Source organism: Psittacula echo, assembly GCF_963264785.1.
Source record: "Psittacula echo genome assembly, chromosome: 6".
NCBI classification, from domain to species: domain Eukaryota; kingdom Metazoa; phylum Chordata; class Aves; order Psittaciformes; family Psittacidae; genus Psittacula; species Psittacula echo.
The window spans coordinates 67,070,866-67,092,687 of NC_137743.1; the positions used below are offsets into that span (position 1 = coordinate 67,070,866).

At 40.9% G+C, this 21,822-nt stretch overlaps 1 protein-coding gene across 1 annotated transcript in view; it reads left to right on the forward strand.

Moving 5' to 3' along the window:
- The window catches only part of MAP3K20 (mitogen-activated protein kinase kinase kinase 20), a 66,915-nt gene extending 50,884 nt beyond the window's left edge, over positions 1–16,031 (forward strand). Inside the window, exons 10-12 of the mRNA XM_080620914.1 lie at positions 1,412–1,518; positions 7,404–7,539; positions 11,737–16,031. Of these exons, the coding sequence (XP_080477040.1) occupies positions 1,412–1,518; positions 7,404–7,539; positions 11,737–12,105 (612 nt within the window). The 3' untranslated portion in view covers positions 12,106–16,031. The remainder of the gene's footprint in view (positions 1–1,411; positions 1,519–7,403; positions 7,540–11,736) is intronic.
- Positions 16,032–21,822: the final 5,791 nt, after the last annotated feature.

The window sequence follows — 21,822 nt, forward strand, 5'->3', positions numbered from 1 at the left end:
ATTGGGACTGTATCAACAAGTTCAAGGAAAGTGCTGCTGAATAGGCACCTGCTGCTTGGCGCACCCAGGTTGCCAGTCCATGGACACTGGGCTGTGGGCCAAATTGCATAAGCACATGGTGGCTGGGGCAAGTGCTGTCTGTGTGAAGAAAATCTGCATAGCTTATCCAGCTGCCTGTTGCCTCAAGTCATGGAGATGGACCAAAAATGACAGACAAAGCCGCCAGTTACAGCCGAGCAGTGCAGCATTACAGTATAAGAGAGCTTGTCTTTTTTTTTGTTACGCATTTGACACATTTTCACGCTGTTTGACATTTTAAATAAAGAAATTGTCTTTCTTTTATAATGTGGAAATCACTTGGATCTTCCAGGGAGAGACACCTCAGCATTGTTCCTAATTGTTTTTGTGCTTCCAAATTAAAATGCACGTTTTAATTGCGGCATCTGTAATTTTAGCAGAAATGGTATAATTACTGGCGGGATAGAGAGAGAATGTGCATCATCCCCTTATTAAGTATCTGCATTTTGTTTCAACCTTTTGTCTCAACCTTGTCTGAGGTCTGTCAAACAGACTAAAAGAGTCAGTGCTCTTTCAAGAAACACGTTTAACTGGGGCTTTTTCAGTTTTCACTCATTATCCTATTTCATAGCTTCCATTTGGGACTAAGGGCAAAGTAGAAAATACAGAGAAGTTTTAACCACTGACCAGTGAGCACAGTGGGTGCTGGATGGAGAGCATCCATCAGTTAAGTCAGTGAGCCCAGGACAGAAGAGCACAGGCACTGCTGACATGAGCTCAGCTGTCAGGCAAGACATCCTCATCTGACCTCAACCTTCACTTCTTCCCTGTCTGCTCCTGAGGTGGCCAAGTGAGATGTTTTCTGGAAAGTCTGTTGTCATCTGTGAGAGGAGAACCGTGGCCAGAAACCCGTTTTTGATGGGCAGCTAAATACTTGTTCCCATATTAAAGAGTGTGGGTTACTACCTGTAAAAGGACATCTGTCTAATTACCAGTTGCTAATGGGTCCAGCCTTCTCTTTTTGGCAGTATTTTCCTTCTTAGCTTGAGGAAAACTTCAGAATCAGGAATCTTGATGGTTATTTTTGTACTGATGTTGTTTAATTCTCTTATGGAATACCAAAAGTTTTAATGGTAGATATGGGAGAGTGAGCTAAGGCTTGAGTCCTGCTAGTTTAAGTAACTCTTACCAAACGAACCTTTTCTTCAATGGGAAGAGCAAAAAGAAAGACAGTTTACAGATTTTTTAGAGTCCTCTTGCAGGATGTGATGCTCAGAAAGCAGCATCCCAGTTTCTGTTACTGCTAGTCTGTTAATTGAAAAATTCCTGCAAATAATTTTGCACAGTACTAGTGTATGAATACAAATGCTGTGGGTTTGTTTTTTGTCTTCAGAAAAGGCCATCATTCAAGCAGATCATTTCAATCCTGGAATCTATGTCAAATGACAGTAACCTTCCAGACCAGTGTAACTCATTCCTGCATAACAAGGCAGAGTGGAGGTAAGTTTCCTTCTTCCCGAGATGAAATGACGTGGTTTTCCTTTTAAATAGTGTGAGTCCATATTCTTTTCAGAAAGACATCAGACTCTGATGATGTATTGGTAGAAAATATCTGTGCTTGAGGTATTTTTAGAACGTAACTTACCTTGTTTTTCAGGAATGCTCAGAATGCTGTGAAACTTGTATTAGGAGCCAATACACTTAGCTGTACCCTGTATTTATTATTACACTGGTTTGGGTATCATGATATTTATGGTTTTGTGATTCACATCTTAAAGCCAATTACATGTTTTCAGTGAGCAGTGTGAGGGCAAAACAGCTCAGGTATAAGTATGTTTGATGCAAGTTTCATAGAAAGTGTGTAGGCATATGTTAAAAAACCCAACAAAATAAAAATAAAGGGCATAAAAAGATAAATTTTCCAATCAAGCCTCCGTTTGTCTTCACTTTTATGTGTTCTGCCATTTTGTGCATCCTCTCTTTTGCACTGACTTTGGGTTCACGCGTTCAGCACATGCCCAAGCCAGCCCTGGTTTTGCGTAGTACACCAGCATTGCTTGAGCAATATGATTGCACCTACTGCTATGGTAATTTTTTTTCGTTAGTGATTATAAATGGAGAGCAGGCTTGAGAAAATGCTGTTACGTGGCACTGGTTTACAGTAAAAGTTTCAGCCTGGTTTTGGTACGTGCCAGAACTTTAAAACCCTGTCCTCAAAGCCTGTGTGTCAGTTGGGAAGCTTGCTGCTTCACACTGCATCCTTCTGTTTGGAAAAGAAAATTGACAACAGCTCTGCATAGGCAGAAGATTTTTACCAGTGCTCAGTCTATATTAAGCAGCGCTGGCCCTGCTCCAGGTAAGCTGGGAGCAGAAATATGGGACGGTTCCCTGCCTGCACTCAGCGCAGGAATGAAGAACCCCAGCGCAGGAGGGCAGGGAAGAGCCCGTGGAAGTGGGGCTCGTCTCAAAGCCAGCATCCCGCATTTCCTCCCCAGGCTTCCCTAGAAAAGCGAAACGTGTAGTTTTAACCGGGCCAGTGGAAAAAGTGAGCGGCTCTAGGTCACATGGAGGGACTATAAATAGCCGGGACCAGGGCCGCTCCTGCCCTGACTCAGCAGCGCGCCGGCTGCAGCCCCGCGGCCCCGGGCCCGGCGGCGGCAGCGGCGCGCCACCTGCTGGCCACGGCGCCCACATGCTCTCCCCTCCGCTGGGGCCGGGGCTGCCCCCTGCTCGGCGCCGCTGCCCTGCGGCCGGCGCTGCGAGGTTCCACTGTGGTCAGTGCCCCCCTCTTGCCGCTCCCCAGCTCTCAAGTGTTTACAAGGAATTTATCCGCGGTGTTGCTTTTACAGTGTTATCACTGTGGCCTTTTGCCCCCCCAGGCCCGCATTCTAAGGCTTGGGATAAATGTCGGGTATTTAAAGTATAAAAACAGATTTCGTGGCCAGCGTTATTGATGTAGACTCTGGATGTCGTATTGTAATTTTGGCAGCAGGCAGAGTACAAGGAGGATTGGAAGAAAAATATCCCCCAGTGAGGGGTTTCTTATACACCCGTGTATAGTAAAAATATTTATTTAAAAGATGAGCAAAGTCACAGAATCTTTTAGGTTGGAAAAGACCTTTAAAATCATGAAGTCCAACCATTACCCCAGGACTGCAAGTCCACAACTAAACCATGTCACTGAGGGCCTCATCTACACAGTTTTTGAACGCTTCCAGGGACAGTGATTGCACCACTGCCCTGGGCAGTCTGTGGCAATGCCTGACTACCCTTTCAGTGAAGAAATTTTTCCAAATATCCAATCTAAAACTTCTCTGGCACAGCTTGAGCCCATTTCCTCTTGTCCTATCGCTTGTCACTTGGGAGTACTCAAACTGCTTTAGGAAAAACAAATGCCTTCTTAAGTCTTGCCAATATAGCACAATAAAAGCTGTGCTAAGTGACATTTGGTAACATTAAACTTCTGTTTTACAAAATTCATTCATTTCTTAGACAGTGACAGGGGTAGCCTGAGGATTTGTGGCATATTTCATTTTGATCTACTTGCATTGCTCAGATGAGGAATGGATAACAAGGCGTTAACGAAAAGCCATGTAGAAACAAAAAGTTCTTTGGCACTATCAAGTCACTGAAAAACTTGTTACCGTGCAGGCTTGTGTTAAAGGTAAATTTGGCTTTTTGGTTTTGGAAGAACAAATAACATGCAGACAAGGAAATATGAGAGAGAAAATACAAATTCATGATGGGGCATGATTTGCCTGAAAGCAAAGATGGTTTCTGAATTAAGTCAAAATGAAAACACAAAGTGCAGAAAGAGCATGGTCACGTGGGGACTTGCTTACAAGCTGGGTGAGAGGCAAGCTCTCTTGCCTGAATTCTGGTATGGGCTGCCATCCCTGATGCGAAAGCCACATCTGTATGGGGCACTCATGAAGGGTAAACCAGATTAACAGAAAGTATGCAAAAAACCATGCAAGTGAAAGTGGGTGGAAGACTTCCACTGCATAAAGTGATCCCAAGAGATTAACTAAGACAGACTAAGACAATTTCTGATAACAGCTGCATAGAAGTTTAATGTGGTTTAACTTCTGCATTGAAAAGTCTTTGGTTTTACTTATTGCTTTATTTTTTACATGTATTTTATCCCATAGTCATTTGCAAAGAGATAGTTAAACCAGCAATAGGGAAAGAATGAGATGTGTTCAGAAGAAATAGGGAATTTTAATGAAGCCTGGCTATCGCCCTGGAGAAGGGTGGGCTTGGAAAAAACAAAGGTTACACTTGTTCCCTTGAGGGACCTCCAAATTAGTGATATAGATCCTGCACTTTCACAGGGATACTGCACTTATCAAAGCAAATCAAAGCTCACATGAGCCAGGGTTACATTTTTTCCCCACTCTTAAAAAGAGGCAAGGTGAGGTTCGTTTCTTATAGAGACTTGCAAAAAATGCATCTCTAGTAGCAAGTAACCAGAGTCTTCAATGTCTCTGGCTGGCGTGAAAACTGAGAGTGGGCTGAGTCTATACAAGACAGACAGAGGTGATAAATGACATTTCAACCTATCTTCAGCATGGTCTTATTTGCAACATTTACAGGTCTTCATGTTTATATAAATAATACGTTTTAACTTGCCTGTTCTGTCATTTCCTTAAAATAATTCAGTGTCTTCCAAACTGTTCTACCCTTCATGTTCTTATTATTTAATCGAGTTGGGGTGCTGTCTGACAGCTGAGTTGCACGGGTCTGCCTCATGTTTGAGTTCATAGTCTGTGACTTTTTTGGAGCTCTTTCTCAAGTCACTTTTATTACAGTAGGAAAAAAATTACTATTGAAGTAATGATGTTCCAATTCAGTGAGAGATCACATTTGTCTGCATTTAGTCTTATATACTGACTGCATTTCTCCTTCCTTCCTCTTCCCCCCGAGCGGCTGTTCTAATGATTAAAATGGTGTATTAGTGATACTTTTATTAGTGTATCAGTACCAATTCTGATTATTAGCCATATTAAAAACAATGACTGGCATTTGTTTATCTGTGACTGTTTATCATTATAGTTTCTAATAATACAGTATACGTTCTTCAATGTCACAGAATGAGATTATTCTAGAAAAGCCAGTAAGCTCAGACTGCAGAACTACAGAAGCAAACAAATCCACGTGCCCTACCATGTATAATGTTTCAAGCTGCCTCATTTATGAGGTAAGACTCATTAACTAGGCAATGTACGGTAGCTTTCTCTTTAATTACACAGTTTTATTATACAGTGGAATTATTTTTCAGAATGCAACTGTTTTCACAGACTGACCTTTTATTATGAGAAGTTTGTGTCTAATGAAGAGAGGTAATTACAGCACAGAACTGACTTTTGACATACAGAAAGTCCTTACCAAGACCTTCCTAGTGCAGAATGTTATTTAAAAGAGAACTTAAATTTACGTATTTTAAAAATTATAGAGTTGCATATAAGTAGCAGTGATGTTGAGAGACAAGCTAAGAAAAGCAGCACTTGTAACCATCTTCAGATTGCTCTGTAGTTCCCACAGTAGATTGTGTATTATATGTTGCACCTGTCAGAAGGGGTTTATGGTAGCAAAATGAATGTTTGGAGTCACTTTCTGACCTTCCGACCAGTTTCTTCCTCTATTGTCTCCTTATTAGGATGCGTGACCACTTTCCACCCAGCACAGAGATCAGCCTTGACCTTTGCATGCCTAAATACGAGAAAGAATTTTGCTTGAAATCTGAAGCATAATAATTGTGAGAGGCATTTGTTCTGACCACCACATCGAACAGCTCACTCAGCAGGATTTAAGTGTGATAAATGCTCTTGCCCCAGGTGGCTGATTTTTGCAGTAGAATTAAGCGTGGTGGTAGGAGTTTGCAGTAGAGTTCGCTAGTTATTCCAGCTCTGAATCCTTTCGCTGTACTTTGTAAGCATTACTCTCTGACAGAGATGTCTCATTAAAATAAGGAATCTATAAGATTTGGAATATTTAAATTATTTCATTTACTTAAATAGGCTATTTGGACATGCATTTCCCACATTGAGAGCCTGAACTTCTTTAAGTTGATACTGGAGAAGAGCTTAATCATTCCATGCTAGGAACGAGGACTGGAGTTTTACAGGAAGAAATCTTTCTCCCCACCACCACCTAAAGCCCTTTTATTTTCTTTTTAAAACATCAGAAGGAGCAGATTTTGTTTGCAGTGTGTTTATAAAGGGAAAACACGGTGAAAGTTTGAGCAGAAGATTTGGTATTGCAGAGTCTCAGTAGCTATCTCCAGAGCTTTCTTCAGGATATTTGCCCCTTAGGAGCTTGCTCGCTCTTAGGTGGAAAACAAAATGCTGTGATTGACCTGTTCCTGCAATGTGAACAGGAAACAGTTAAAGTAATATTCAGGACGCAGGTAGCAGGCAGTACATGATCTCCCAGATGGTCATAGAGATAGTTTGTTAAATGCAAACACAACTTATGATACAAATCGGAGTTGGTTTGGGGTGGGTTTTTTTTAGTTATCCCACAAGCATAAAAGTGTAGCTCAATTTAGTGACAGAATTATTTTTTCTGTATATTGTAGTATACACCCATGCGTTTTTAGTGCAAAACTTGTTAAACTTTTTTCCAAGAGCAGTTCAGTTCATGTTTAAAAGAAATGCGTACCTAAAGTCAACAGAAACTACATGTAGTGTAACCAAATAAAGACAGTATCTGAAGCTTCTTAGAGTACTTCCTTTGCTTCCTGCCTTTCTTATTTTTTGCACCTTTGTGTGTATGGTGAGAAGCAGAGAAAAGTAAACCAAATCCTTTTATTAACTGTTCCTACTCAAGAAGCTTATGTTTGTAACTATTTGCAGGGTTGGATCATATCATGGTGTAAATTCTTGCTCTTGTATCTTCACCTAGAGAAATGGGAATGTGAGTGTGAAAAAGACCCCAGTGGTGCTTCTGTGTATTTTGAGTATAAGTCCAAATAATATTTACAGCCAAGTTACAGACTCAAGCAAATGGGCTTCTTAGACTGCCCATATTGTGTTGCTAATCATGGCCCTGTTACCAGTTCTTAGTGCAATTTCTTTGTGGTTAAGGTTGTGTTTCATGATGTTGAGGGAAAAGATGACATTCTAAAGTATTGTTATGCTGTGGCATTTTACTCTTTTAAATGATATTTTTCTTCAACTGAAGGTATTATGGTTATTCTCAAGTATAAACATTTCCAGTTGTTCTTAAAGCTCTGAAAGGCTTTGCATTTGGTAATTAAATGAACTGCTTGAGTTAGTGTTGTACTTTTCAGCCTTTCACATTTAATTAACATTCAAGTAGAAATTATGAACAATTTATATGTGCCAGGAAAAGACAAGACATAACAAATTGTCTCCGTGCAGATGTGAAATTGAGGCAACCTTAGAGAGACTAAAGAAACTGGAGCGTGATCTGAGCTTTAAGGAGCAGGAACTAAAGGAACGGGAGCGGCGTTTGAGGATGTGGGAGCAGAAGTTAACTGAACAGTCCAATACTCCTGTAAGTAGACGATAATTCAACCTTTTATCTTACTTCAGAAAGTGGAGCTTTGTCTATGTATACATGCATCTGTGTGTGTCTAAAGACACACCAAGAAATAGTGCCCCTGTTATCTTTAGTTGTTCCTTTGGGCCAGTTAAAGTCTATTTTATTACATCACTGCAAATAACTCTACTGTTTTTAAAAAATTTGGCTAATCCATCAGATATCAGATATTGCTGATAGTTCATATGGTGCCATGGGCACTTAAGTAGTTTCCCATTGATTTAATTACAGTTCTCAGCTTTAAAAGTTGATTGCACTCAGTAAATTCATTTTTCAACTAGAAAGTTGTTGACTTTAATGGATGCAGGATTTGTTCTTAAATGTAAGAATCATTTTTTTTCTCAAGAAGAAGGTTTGAGAGACCTATGTCAATTTTTTAAATTCTGTCCTTTTTCTTCTAGAAGAAGTAAGTTTTCATTCTGGGAAGGAGGGGGTCAAAATTTGAAGTGTTAATTTAGGGCTTTGTTCATAACTTGTACTGGCCAGTTACTAGCTGTTAGGATTGCCACGTTTCTAATAATAAATTGGAACAAAAACCTTTCTTGGATGATCTTGAATTTCTTTATGAAGTGTGATGCTCTTAAATACTGACTGGCAGAGGGAGGACCACAGGGTTGGTGCATGGCTAGTCATGTTACAACAGAATTGTTGTTAAGAAAAATACCGCATTACATACTTGTTTTTAAAGCACTAGCCAAAACAACTACCAAATTGAGATTGCAGCAGCATATGATTTTTCCTACGCACAATTTTATCCTACTTACAGCCTTGATTCCAGCCAGACCCATCTATATACAACTTGTTTTTAAGGCATAGCTTATTGCTGTTGTTTGAATGAAGTTGCATTCGTGTTCCAGCTGTGAACATGCAGTAATGAAATCATGAAGAATGAATGTTTTCCTATGCACAGATACTGTATGTTCTCAGTAGATATCTATATGCCTGCTTTAACGCTTGCAAACTTCCAGTAACTGAGCTGTGGGCCATCATCTATCCTGAGCACAGCATGAGACACAGCCTTAATGAGCAAATCTTTCCACGGGCAAGGTCCTAGGGTTTTTTATGCTGTACTTGCTTATGACTTCTACTTTTCACTTAGAGCTGGCATTGCTGAAAGAATAAAGCACTGTGCTGCGGCCTGTTGTGCTAAGCATGAGCTATCTTTCTGCATAACATTAACCCAACTCTCCTATTGCATTTAAATGCAATTTCTTCTAATAGAGAAATACAGGTTTGTTTTTTTCCATAGATCTTTATCGAACTGTTACATGGAACAGCTTTTAAAAAGCCCTTTTGTTGGAAAAAAATTGGCATAGCAGCAAAAATCTGCTTGTTCAAGCAGGGTTGGGGTTTCTTTTCATAGCAAATAAAGTTCTAGAAGGCACTGGTTACAAACACAGCTATGTTTTAAATTCATAGCTGTAAACCATTTGCGAAATGTTGAGCATTCTGTTTGCAAGCTGCAATCCATGAAGTCAGGTGTCTCCCTCCATCCCTTGGTTCAGGGTATGTCTGCTCAGCAGTATGAGGACTGCAACAGGGAGCTGCACTGCTCGATTTTAAGCTACGTTTGCTGTAAAAACAGTAGTAAAGATAGGGCAACCATAGCCAATAACACAGCTCAGGGTGCCCACTAGGCTTATACCAGGTTCTTAGCCATCACTAGGCCTTGCTGTATCTTAGCTGGTACTGTCATCTTAATTTTGCTCTGCAGTAAAGACCAGAGGCCAGTAAATACTATTAAAGTGGTATGCAGGAGGAGAAACTTGAACTAAGTGAAAGGAGAACAGGGAAGCTGTCTCTGGCACTTGATTCTCCAGTGTTCTCTAGGGCTGGTAGAAGCTTCATGCTGTCACTCTGCATGGTAGGTGGCTGTAAGTGGAAGGCTGCTCCTACCCCATAGAATAAAGCATAGCTTTTTACACGTTAACATGAGAGAAGTATGAGACTAATCTTTATAAACACTTCCGTGAAAGTAGTGTTTCTCTTTGCTCTTGTTCTGAACCTGTTTCTTCTGTCTTATAAAACAGACACCTTTGAGTCTGATCTCTGCAGATTCCCTTTGTGCAGATCTCCAAGAGCATCTTGCACAAGGGAATCTGGAGCCTTTTGGAGGAGTAGAATATATCCACAGCTGCAGTGAAATGGGAGACTTCTTTTGAAAGAGAACCTGACTTTCAGAAGCTGATATTTAGAGGAAGACAGTGAGCAAGGCATGAAATCCAGATATTTATCTGTGGTGACCTACACCTACAGGTTGTCATTTAAGATCAGTGGCTTATACAGAGACTGGGGGACCCAGCCATCTATAAAAGTCTCTTCAAGATAGTTATCATGAACTGTAGTATCACTGCAATACCAGGCAGGTCCTGTCACAGAGAGCTCCTAAGTTCTCCAGGTAACAAGGTGGCAAAATATGGAGGAAGTAAGGTGATTGTAGCTCACAAAATGAGCCACAGTTATGGCTCTTCCACAGCTTACCCACTGCCAGGCATTGCACAAACACTGACCAAGAAATGTGTTTTAGCAGAAGGCTGTTTTGCAGGTTTTTTTGTCATCAGGGGATTCTCTTCTGTGGATATAAAGTGACTAAAATTCTAAAGTCATGGAGGAACTACCTGGCACTGAATCGTGTGTGCTGGGCATCTCGTTTATGTGGCTAGGTCTTGCTTTTAAAATACTCCTTCTCTTTATCAGAAGGAGCTTTTGGTTTCCTTGATCCAGGTGTAAGCCTTGATCTGGTGATGGTGCAATTGTTTGTCCTGTACAGAAGCTTAGCCGTAGGATGTACCCCCTCTCCCCAACTTCTTAATTTTATTTGTTTCTTAAACCATGATCAGTAACTTTTGTTAAGCACAACGCAAACAGAAAGCCTACGTAAGCAGGGAAAATCCGAGAGGAACAAAAGACACATTTTGTCCCTTTTAATGATTGTCAATTTGTCAATGTAAGCAGTTTTGCCAAGAAATGGGCACTCTTTGGTCAGCCTGGCCATGAAGTCTTGTTACAGGCTAGGACATCACCATGGTGACCCCTGTAGACTGTTGTGACGAACTGCCATTTGCTCTTTGGTCGGTTTTCTGGTTAGGTTAACAAATACATGGAATGAATTTTGGACAAGTGATTTTGCAAACAGCTTTGGAAAGAAAGGCCAGTTCAGGTATTCATACACAGCTCCTTTGCTGTTGGTTTAGTAGATAGTTTAGGATGAAACTCCCAAGCTTTTACTCCCTGTGGACTACAGGCAAGCGTGTCACAGAGATTACTAGCCCAGGCACTCGGAAGAGGCATTAATCATTATTTAGAGAACACATTTCATTTGTTATTACTAACAGACTGGGTCAGGAAAATGCTGTTATCTGTGAAGATTAAATCAGTAGAGATTTAACATAATGTACAACCATATGGTAGATGTCTGTTGATATCACTAAAACAAAATGAAAATGCAACCAAGCTGAAGAAGCTGATAAGCTGACCAAACAGCCCCTCTTCCCCTGCCTGCTCCTCCCTGGGACAGCTTCCAGAAGCAAGGTGCTGGTGTGGGCTGGAGGCCAGTTCCTGTATGTCCTTTGCATTGGTGAGAGGCTCGTTTCTGATTGCGGCTGTTGCATCGTGACCCCTTTCGCTCCTTTTGAGCATACGCTCAAACCCAGTCTTTGCACAAATAATACTGCTGCTGTTACTTCTGATGTTTAGAGGGCTGCTACTTCTGCACCAAACTTTGGGAGCTTGTTTGGGTTTTCTGATCTTAACGTGATTTATTCTTCAGTCCTGAAAGGTTCAATTAAGCAACTCACTGACTTCTGTTATAACCACATTGCCTTGGAGCCAGTCCGCCTGGCTGGGAAATGCCACATTCTGTTTTACACTGTGCAAAATGAAGGATTAAAGAGTTTGAACCTTCTTTTGTCATGAAAGCTCTGCTACCTGTGGTTCTTGCCATGCAACTCAGTGATTTTGCACTTTAGTTTAAGAACAATGACCCCAGAATGAAGCTGTCTGGTTTAATGAATTCTGACTTGATCTCCATGTTTAGATTCACTAATTTTGTGCTTTCTGTTGATTGCCAACTAATCTGGTGGTGTCTTTTCCCTCGATTTTTAAATTGGTTCTAACTTTCACTTTTGCTCTGTCCTTTCCTCCTTTAAATAGTTTTTCTTACCTCTTGCTGCAAGAATGTCTGAGGAGTCTTACTTTGAATCTAAAACAGAGGAGTCAAACAGTGCAGAGATGTCATGTCAGATCACATCAACAAGTAACGGGGAGGTAGCTGGCATGAACCAAAGTCTGAAGGCCTTGATGATGACGGGCTTTGGGGATATCTTCTCTCTGAACAAAGCAGGATCTGTCCTGCATTCTGGAATGCAGATAAACATGCAAGCCAAAAAGAATTCTTCTAAAACCACCTCTATGAGAAAAGGAAAGAAAATCAACATGGCTTTGGGTTTCAGTGAATTCGACTGGTCAGATGACGATGATGATGATGATTATTTTGATGACACAGATGATAGCAGCGAATGAAATCAGTTATAGAATTAACCCTGAAATCAGTTTTAGCAAAGCAAAACAATAAAGTTTTAGAACGAGAATCCTGTCAGTTTGGTCTGTTTAAATCCTGTAAAAGAAGAAGAAAAAATGTGAGACATTTTCCAGGCTGAGCATGTTTGTGTGTAGAAAGACATGTTGTTTTGTTTAGAGTGTGCTGACTTATTTCTGCTTTGATTAAATTTGGAACTAAACTTTCCAAATTAATTGAGATTATTATTATTTTAAGAACCATGATTATAATTCTTGATGCCTGATTACAGAAACTGTGGCTTGATAAACTTAAGATCTGAAAACACTGGGGGAAACTTCAATGCCTTTAATGCCATTAATGTACTTCAAATTTTTCTTTTGTGTTTTTTGTCATTTCCCTTACTCCTTTAATTGTCAATCATATGAATATACTTGTACTTCCAAATTTGCTATTCTCTACCATCCATTCTTTCTCACTGTTGCAGTGAAGGGGTTTGCTGTGTTTCTAATTTAAAGAATTTTTTCAAGGCCGCATTGTGGGAAGTCACAAATATATTTCTAGGAAGAGAGAAGCTTGGCTGGGGGGAAGCGAGGGGTTACTTAAATACACGGTTTAAAAACTGAATAGCAGCAGAATTCAGGTAGTCCCTATTAGTAGGTGATTTGTATAAATGTTCTTTTTTCTCCTCACTTGTATGTGCATGTGTATATAATTCACTCTAGCAAAGAGAACTGCAATCAGACCTCTGCATCTATTATCAGATATTGTGATCTAGAAGGTAATTTTCGGTTATGTTGATGTAAATCCAGGAAGCCTCATTAACTTTGATGGACTTATTCTTGTACCTGAGAGTAAAAATCAGTGTTAGTAAATTTTGATTCTGTTGATTCTCCTAAAGAGTGTGAGCTACCCTTACGAAAGGGTGAAGATGAACCACAGTGACATTTCAGCTTGGGCCTTACCACTGTGGCTTGTGTGACATTCTCACATGTGAGGGCAGTAACGTGAGGGACATTTACTAGGCAATGTGTACCTGTTTTTTGCAGCTAAATCACTTTTAAAGTACTGCCACTGCTGTTATGACTTACTGTAAAACTCTGTGTGTAACAGTCTGCTGGCAATAATTGCCTGCCAGGCACTTAATGTTGAGAGCAGTGAGTATGCTTCTCCTGATGACTCCTTTAGTGATAATGCAGAAGGTGGGAGGGAAAACCAGTGCAAACACAGATGCAGGTTAGAAAGGAAGATGTTGTTGTAGAATATTTGCCCAAGGAAGAAGGGCAGCATTTCAAAAGAAAAACTAGTTCAGCTGTAGTGGAAATAAGACATCAAAATTCCATTCTCAGTTACTGGAGGGGTTTCTTTTATGAAATCTTCAGGTTTTGAGTGGCTTCTTTAATTACAGGCTTGCGTGTTACACAGCTCTAACCTACATATTATGGTGAGTGTTTTTGTAGGTAGCTTAGAGAAAAATGGATACATTAGATAACAGCAGGCCTGAAATCATTACATGTTCACTCAACAAAAGAGAAAGTTCTTTAAAGGAGTTTATCTAGAGTGACAAGTGGACATCTCTTTGGGTTGTAAGAGTTGATTTATCCTTAAGCATCAGCACTGGTCCGGTAACCTGCAAGGCAGCGAGTGCTGTGCTTTGAGCTAGCCTTCTCGACTCAGTTCACACATGATTAGACCCTCCAAGATGCTTAATTTCTGTCAGATGTCATTCCCCATTCCACCTTCTTCTTAACAGTGGCAAATCCATTGGCTTTAAGTTAACCCTTTTGTATCAGGAAGCTTTTCTCATGGCAGAATTGTAATGTAAATGATGCAAGAAGTTTACAGAGTATCTCAAGGAGAAACTTGCTCCTTTGGCACAGGTAGCGATGTCTTCTTAGGTCCATTAAAGCAACCTGATTTTAGGGAGAAAAAGGGACTAAGGGGCAAATAATGAGATGGAAATAAGAGCAAATAAGCTTTTTTCCAGTGCAGTTTTGTACTGTTTTTGTAAGTCTATGTCTGCTAACACCCACAGCAGTGATACTATTTTTGTATATACCCAGCAAAATTTGATGGATTTGTGTAATCTAATAGGTGCAGTTTAGATCTTAAGATGTATGTCATTGTGCATAAATTACCACTGTAGGGTTGTACAGCTTTAGTTGAAAATGAAATGTGGTTCATCACATTTAGTAGGCAAAAGAAAAGGCAACAAAAAATCTGTCCCTAGCACTGATATTTGCCACTTCCTTAGCATCCGACAATCTCAGAGCACTTCATGCACATTTATATTTGCATGGATTTGTAAATCCACTCCCTCAGTCTTTACTGAAGTAAAAAATAGTCCCTAAGTAGTATGACACAGGGTTTCATGGTTGCAAAATCACTATCACAGTTGCAAGATTAAAGTCTGTCTTCAAGGTTCTGTGCTTACCCAGGAGTGTAACTTACTTCAGCAAAATACCAGAATTTGGGAGCATGCTCACAGGAATTCCTGCCATTGACTTAGTTCCAGTATTTTTTAATGAAACAAAGATGGACTTCCCTCCCCCTTCCCCTTTCTTTCCCCATATAGCTTAATTTGCTTTGACAAATAATGTATTAAGGAAAAATCTGAACTCTTGTAAAACAACCTCTGTGTTCAAAGAAGCAAAGGCCTCTGAAAAGGTGATAACACGACAAACTCTTCTGATGCAGTTCTCTTGAAGACAGTGTTATAATTACTATATTGGCTAGGCTTACTAAAAAAAAAATAGTGGTATTAATTGCATTTTTACTTTCCTATGATGACTTTCATACCAGATGTTTCCAGTTTACAAGCCAAAAATCATAACTGAGAATCAAGCTGTGTTGTTTCTGCTTCTGATATGCTTCTCCCTAGATAAAGGTTTTGAAAGTAGCTCTGGTGGGCAGGTATGTTGGTTGGAGAAGGTCAGAATATTTCATCTTGCGTGCCTGATTTTGCTCTGCAGTGCAACCCAGTCTGTCTTCTACCTGTATTATCACCAGACTGTATAGATTTCCACAGCAGTCCACAGCTAGATAGTGTGTCAGCTTATGAAAGCATTAGCTAAACCCAGAAGGTGTTTCTGTGGCTGCTCTGGGCTGTGAGCAAAGCCACCAAAAGCCTTCCCATGCTTCATACACCTCTCAGCTCACTAGTCCCCACCAGGCCTTTTGAGATCACGGTTTTCTCTACCTTCTGTAAAGCCCTGGAGGTATCTGCAGTAAAATGATGTTGCTGCATTTGACAGAGGAGAACAGTAAGAACAGGAGGCCCAAACCCCTTGGTTTTACTGTACAGGACAGGTGCAATGCCAGTGTTGACTTAGATGGGTAAATGGCCCAAAAGAAGAATGGTGATCAGCTTTTGGCTTGCTTAAAGATAGGGGGTGAGCTTGGGACCAAGACAGGGTGTCCAACTCCCAACTCTGTTTCTTGTCCTTCAGGAAGAAATGGAAGGGGGAATTAACAGAGGAAAACCTTTAGATCTGACAATCACAGGACTAATTCCTTGGAGTAGCAAGTGTCCCAGGGTACCATGTGTAGATATGCTGCATCTTGGCCCGTTGTGTGCTGCCTGATAGGAAGGGCTTCCGGGAAGTGAGGTCTGGCACAGCTTCTTGTCACAGTTGTTTGTATATTGTTCCAGTGGTTTTGTTAGATGTTGAGTCCCTTTCCTTCTGGGTTTTAAAGTGGTTATTCTGCGTTAAACATTTGCAATAATGATTTATATTGCTGTCAGCAGTAGCAGTAAATCCATACTGTGCATGCACTGTTAAGTATTCAGCAGTGTTACTGTGTGTCTTTAGAACTGTAGTTCCTTTTTCTGTAATCAGGCAGCTTTTACAGGTTTTTAATAAGACCTCTACCTTGACAGAGGTTTTAACTACAGTCCTAGGTAGAACGTTCAGGTAGAAAAATAAGTTCATTTAGTAATTTTCACAGCCCTTAAAATGCACTGGTAGGAGCCTGGGGGAGAAACCTTTCCCTTTTCCCCCAGACTCTGACTTAGTGTACACTGTAAAATCTGCACAGAGATTTCTGATGTGTGAAGATTTAATTCTAAAACTGTAGAACCAACAACTTTCTTTAAACATTTTATATTGTGTGCTGAATATTCATATGCCTTTTAAAGTCAGATATAGTCCACTGCATTTCTTGCTTTTGCACTACCGAAGAAGTTTTGTACTGAATAGTAGAGTCAATGCTACTTACACTTCAAGTGTGAACCGATGAGATTTGAATAGAAAATATTTTCACAGTGTTAGAAAACTTCATTTTCCCTTCTGAAAAACCAAAGCTGAGTGCAACGCCTGTGCCAAAACTCTTGTGCTGTAAACTGAATATATCATTTGTGTGGAACATGCGATGTTACACTTCTGTGTGGTAAAACCTTGCAGCGTCAGTTATTCTCTTTATTGCACTTGACATATGATGTCTTGTTTTATTCACACTGTGGGTTTGATTTTCCAGTGTAAAACCAAAGCAAACAAGCAGAAAGAAATCATGCAATGTATTCAATTTCCTCAATTGGTGTCATAAACTTCCTTTTGATGTGAACTTTTTCCTTTGCTTCATTTTGTTCCAAACTTCTATTTTGCAATAAACATTTTGACAGTAAATTTTATGCATCTGTGTCCCTGTGTAAAATGCTGGTGTTTCAAGAGGTTCCTTATTGTCTGCTGGTTTAGGTCACTTTTTATATTACTCACTGTGTGACACTTCTTTATTCTTCCATCTTTAAAAAAGAAAAAACTGAAATAATATAAAACTGGTTATATTTAAACATGGGAAAACCTGGAATACTCCCTTATGCAACTAAAAATGCAGTATTTGACTTCTGCAGTAAATTATTCAGTTGTACAATTATTGTGCCAGGCTCTTCCCACAGCACCAGCCGGTTTGACTGTAAGTACCTACAACAGGCACGACCCATTGTCTTCCTAAGGATGTTTACAATTGCCACCTTTCCTCCCGTGTGCTCAGGTGCTGCTGCAAGCAGTACTTTTGCCCCACAGCGTCCTACCAGGGCCATGGGTAGATGTTAACATAGGGAATGCCTGGCTAGGAGCGGGTAGGTCAAGAAGATTGGCTGGTAGTGTAATAGAGAGAAAAAGTCTGGAAGGTCTCTCTTTTTTTCCTGGCAGGCACATCTTCCTTTCTGCCACTTCACCCTGATGCCTTTGGCTCTGCCCCCTTTGGGGAAGCAGGGGGCAAAGGATGGGTTTGAGGGACCTCTTTGTCCTCCTCACAGAGATGGCTTCAGCTGGTCTCATGGATTGTGCCCAGCAAGGTTTGGCGGAGACATTCGTGGAGGAGGATGAGTCCCCTGAAGTGGGGTGGGTAGCAAAATGTCATAGATACTGAGGCAGACCAAGGGGTGGCAGGCAGTCACAAGTCCTTCAATGGGAGTTTCAAGGGAATGACACAAAGGATGTTTTACAGCGATAGCTGGAAGTTGTGAGTGGATCACGCTGTATGCTGGTCTCCTGCCTGGAGAGCCAGGAAGGTGCTCAGGCACATGAGGGCAGCTCTGCCCTGGGCTTGGTGCTCAGCTGGAGGCAGGCAGGGGGTGAGTGCCTGCCGGGGAAAATGCCTGGCTGGGGAGGCGGGAAACTGAAGAGCTCATGATGTCTCTGGAGCAGGTAACAAAGCCTTGGGGGCTGGTGAGTAACTGAGCTGAGTCTCTTGTATGTCAGTGTTATGTACATCAAATAAGCTTGCAACGACATCATGGTATTGAGCCTTTGGGAATCACTGACAGTCCAAATACATACATGCCAGTTAACGTTAACCCTTTAGCCAGATAGAAATGCCAAGAAGGTGATGCTTGGGGTACTGTATGCTTGAATGAGTAAAACAGCAATCAGTATAGCAGTGACATCTCTGTGTCAGTTTTCCAGTCATCCCAGACCTTCACTTAGCGCAGCCATGCTCCTGCACCTCCTTCATGGTTTCCTTGTGCTTCAAGAGCTAACACCATCCTGCATACAACAAAGTGTGCCCTGTATGGGCTACAGCGCTGGAGGAGGCTGGGAAGTGTTGCACTGCCCCAGCCCCAGGGGAGCAGTTGTGAAGCACTGCCAGAAACCAAGAGACTGGTTTGCACAGGAAGACTGGCCACAGCAGCCAACTCCAAATTCTGCTTCACTGCTGCCGTGTCACAGTTTTCCTTCCTCTTCCAGAGAATACCCATCTTTTGGGATAGGCTTAATCAGAGCAGTATTGCCATTGGCAGTATTGCCAAAAGCCTTCCCTTAGGGCAAGAGCCGAGAGGAGAGGCAGGTAGAGAGTCCTTTGCCATCTTTTGCTTCCTAAATTGTTTCTATCAGAGATCTACTGATAATTTTATCTACATAAAGTGATGGATTTGATTTAGCATGGCCACCGTGCTGTTGGAGCCAGCCAATGGCCAGTGTGAATCCAGGAATTTAGTATGTCAGTATGAGAGTTGCAGCCTAAAGTCCTGCCCTTTGCAGGAGACAAGGGACTGCACAAAATCGGACACCAGAGTAAAATTTGGGTGAATGGAAGAAAAATGGTCAGATGGTTTTCTTTTCAATTCGTATCTCTCACACAGTTGCTGCCCTCCTTTGATATTTGTGCATGGACCGAAGAAGATGTGGTGAGTATTTTGTGTTCATGTGGCCAGCATTGCGCTGCCAGAGCTTTCTAACAAATGACAGTGGGTACGGAGGGAGGGAAGGCCAGATCAGAACATCTATGTGAGGGTTTACTGCTGTCTGTTTGGTGAACTTGTGTCACAGCAAGGCTTTAAAATGTCCATCTGTAAATTAAGAACTCGAATGACCTCCATAAAACAGCCACATTCTCCAGTGTCCGGAATTAATGGGAGCTGGGAGCTGTCAGCAGCCAGGAGGGCATTCCTGAGTGGTCATTTAAGGAATGTGGAAGTGCCTGAAGACCTATATAAGCAAGGCCTGTCCTAGACAGGACAAAATGGGTTTGAAGGTTTTATCCCACTGAGTGCCACCAGGATTGCAATTAACTGAAAGTTAAAGGGTTTTTAAGGTGTGGGATCTCTATTTCATATAAAATAATGGCATTAAGTCTTTTTTACCTTTTTATTCAGTTAAAAGGCTAAACAAGAAACATGAATGACTTATCTCCAGCATAGTGATGTGTCACAGTGATTTTAGTCTCCCCTCTAGCACCCTCCTCGTGTGTTGTGCATCACGGGGTTGTTTAGCTCACATTTACTGAAGGACTGTGGAAAGCCAGTGCAAAAGCCATAATAGCCCTGGCTCCTTAACTTCATCCCCTTTGGCATGTGACAGATCACTAAGCTTCTGTTTCAGTCATTTCTGTTGTTCTTCATAACGATAAGGTGGCTGCAAAATAGAAGCAGTTTTTAAAAGCTAAATAAAAGCAATCACTTGAATTGGCAGATCTGGAGTCTTTTAACCCAAAGGTAGAAATACTTAAAATTTTTGTTTTAAAAAAGAGTGATGGCTTGTGAGCTCCAAATGACTGTAATGCACCACCTTGATAACGTGAACTTCAAGGCTGATTCCTCTTTTTTGCAGTTTTTCTGGATGCAACAACTTACAAGGAAAGGTAAAAGTGCCTTCATATTCACATGTATGAATATCCATACATTTGCTTACCTTTTTCTCCCTCCAGTAAAGCACCCTATGGATTTCTGAATAACCTCTCTTATCTTAAGGAGATGCTTCTGGTGAAATGAGTGTATATGCTAGCTTGTTTAAGGAACATCATATCACTGGGAAACGATTGCTTCTTCTAGAAGAAGAGGATTTAAAGGACATGGGAATTGTTTCCAGAGGACACATCATCCATTTAAAGGTATTTAACAGCATATGTTGAATGTTGCAGTAAGTTATAGTGTGAATATTAAGAAAGGATTCTATGGGGTTTTGGTAGTATTAACAACAAAGAAAGTTGTAAGTCTAAATAGAGAACATATGCAGCATAAAAAAAGCACTTACAGGTTCATGTGGATCTAGAACCCAAAGCAACCTGAGAGTTTTGTGGAGTATGAAAATGTGCTGTGGTCTTCACACTCCTCTGCAGTTCTTGGTTATCTTGTGCGCTGAATCATCAATACTGCTGAAGGGTTGCCTAGGAGGGCTATTCCCCTGGCAGAAAGCTTTGGGTATCTTCAGAGAGAGTTCTCCCCAAAGATTTCTCTTTAGCTAAGGGAGGAGCAGGTTTGGGAGCAGTCATTTGAACTGAAATCTCCAAACTTCTCAACTTTCACAACTCATCTGTAGCTTAAAACATGCTTTGACTAACAAAGCAACTTTAAGGCTTGTTGACAGCCAGGTTGCTTTTCTCTTATAGCTTTGTTTCATGGTGTTTTAAATATCGAATGTTTGTAATGAGCTAAGACAATCATGGTCTGGAAAATGGAATCACAACAGCAGTGATAGTATTAATAGTGTAGCCACAGGAGAGAGTTCAGTTTCCTGGCTGTCAGCTTTGGAAAAGGATTTCTCTAAAAGCAGCATCTATAATTCTGTTGGGTCTCAATGATTTTATACCACGATTTACCAGTAAGAGATACTTGTATCGTAATTGCTAGTCCTGCAAATTTAGCTTCATAAGTCACACAGATTTATTCCCCTTTTTCTCATCAGCCATTTTTTCCATGCCACACACCGTTACTGATATGCTTAATTTACATGTCCTACAGGGAAAATTATTGAAACTTAATAAAGTCAATAATGCCCAAAATGAAAGATTTCAGCTTTCTGGGTTGACTGAGCGTAAATAAAAGCAACCAAAACAACCCCCCAAACATCTCTTTCTCTGATTAAGAGGATCTGATTCTGAATGCGAAATGGGGCCAATCTACCACGACAGTTTCCAGAACACTGCTGTATTTTAAACTCTTCACAGATGCCCTAATGTATCCACAATGGAAAACACAGTGCACAGGGAGCTATGCTGTTTTTCATGCTGGTATTTGCAGTATGAGGTACTGAATAACTCTCATCTGATTTTGTTGATTTCTTTTTTCCCTAGACTGCCATTGAGAAGTTAACCCATGACTACCTAAATCTGTTTCATTTTCCACCATTAATTAAGGCAAGTCTCACTGTTTATGTAAGAAGTGCTTCTCGTGCTGGTATGAATATTTTACTGTTCTCATGTCTCAACTTCCCTACCATTCATGGGAGGGTGAAGCAGCACTTCCTGCAGAGGCTTGTGATAAATGTGGAGGGTCAACAGCAGTGATGGGTCACATTGGAACAAGTAATAGGATAATAAAGGTTGTTTTCAAGGAGGCTCTAAGATTTTATCATGGAACTGGTAGTATTAAATTGAAAGACTTAAAGGTTACAATTCCTTTGCTATCATTAATCAGAAATTACTCTGAAGAGCCATTCCTCTGACTGGTGCTACCAACCGCTCACCACTGAAGGACAGCAGAACCCTGGCCCAGAACGAGCACATCATTCCTCAGTTTGCTAATGTTGCAGGAGAGAAGGATGATTTACAATGTCTGGTCACCCTTGTGTTAACCTGTTGGTTTTCTGGTATCAGTAACATGAGCTGTACAAAAGGGAGAGAGTGTTTGGGAACCTCAGGGTTGCCAGAGCAGATAGTTGCCTGGTTTAATCTGGTGAGCTAATCAAGCCATTCTAGACCCTGAAGTAGCTTTTTGAGTCATAATTTATTGCACATCTATAGAGTGAATTCCACTTAAAGTGAATTTACATACAGTGAAACTC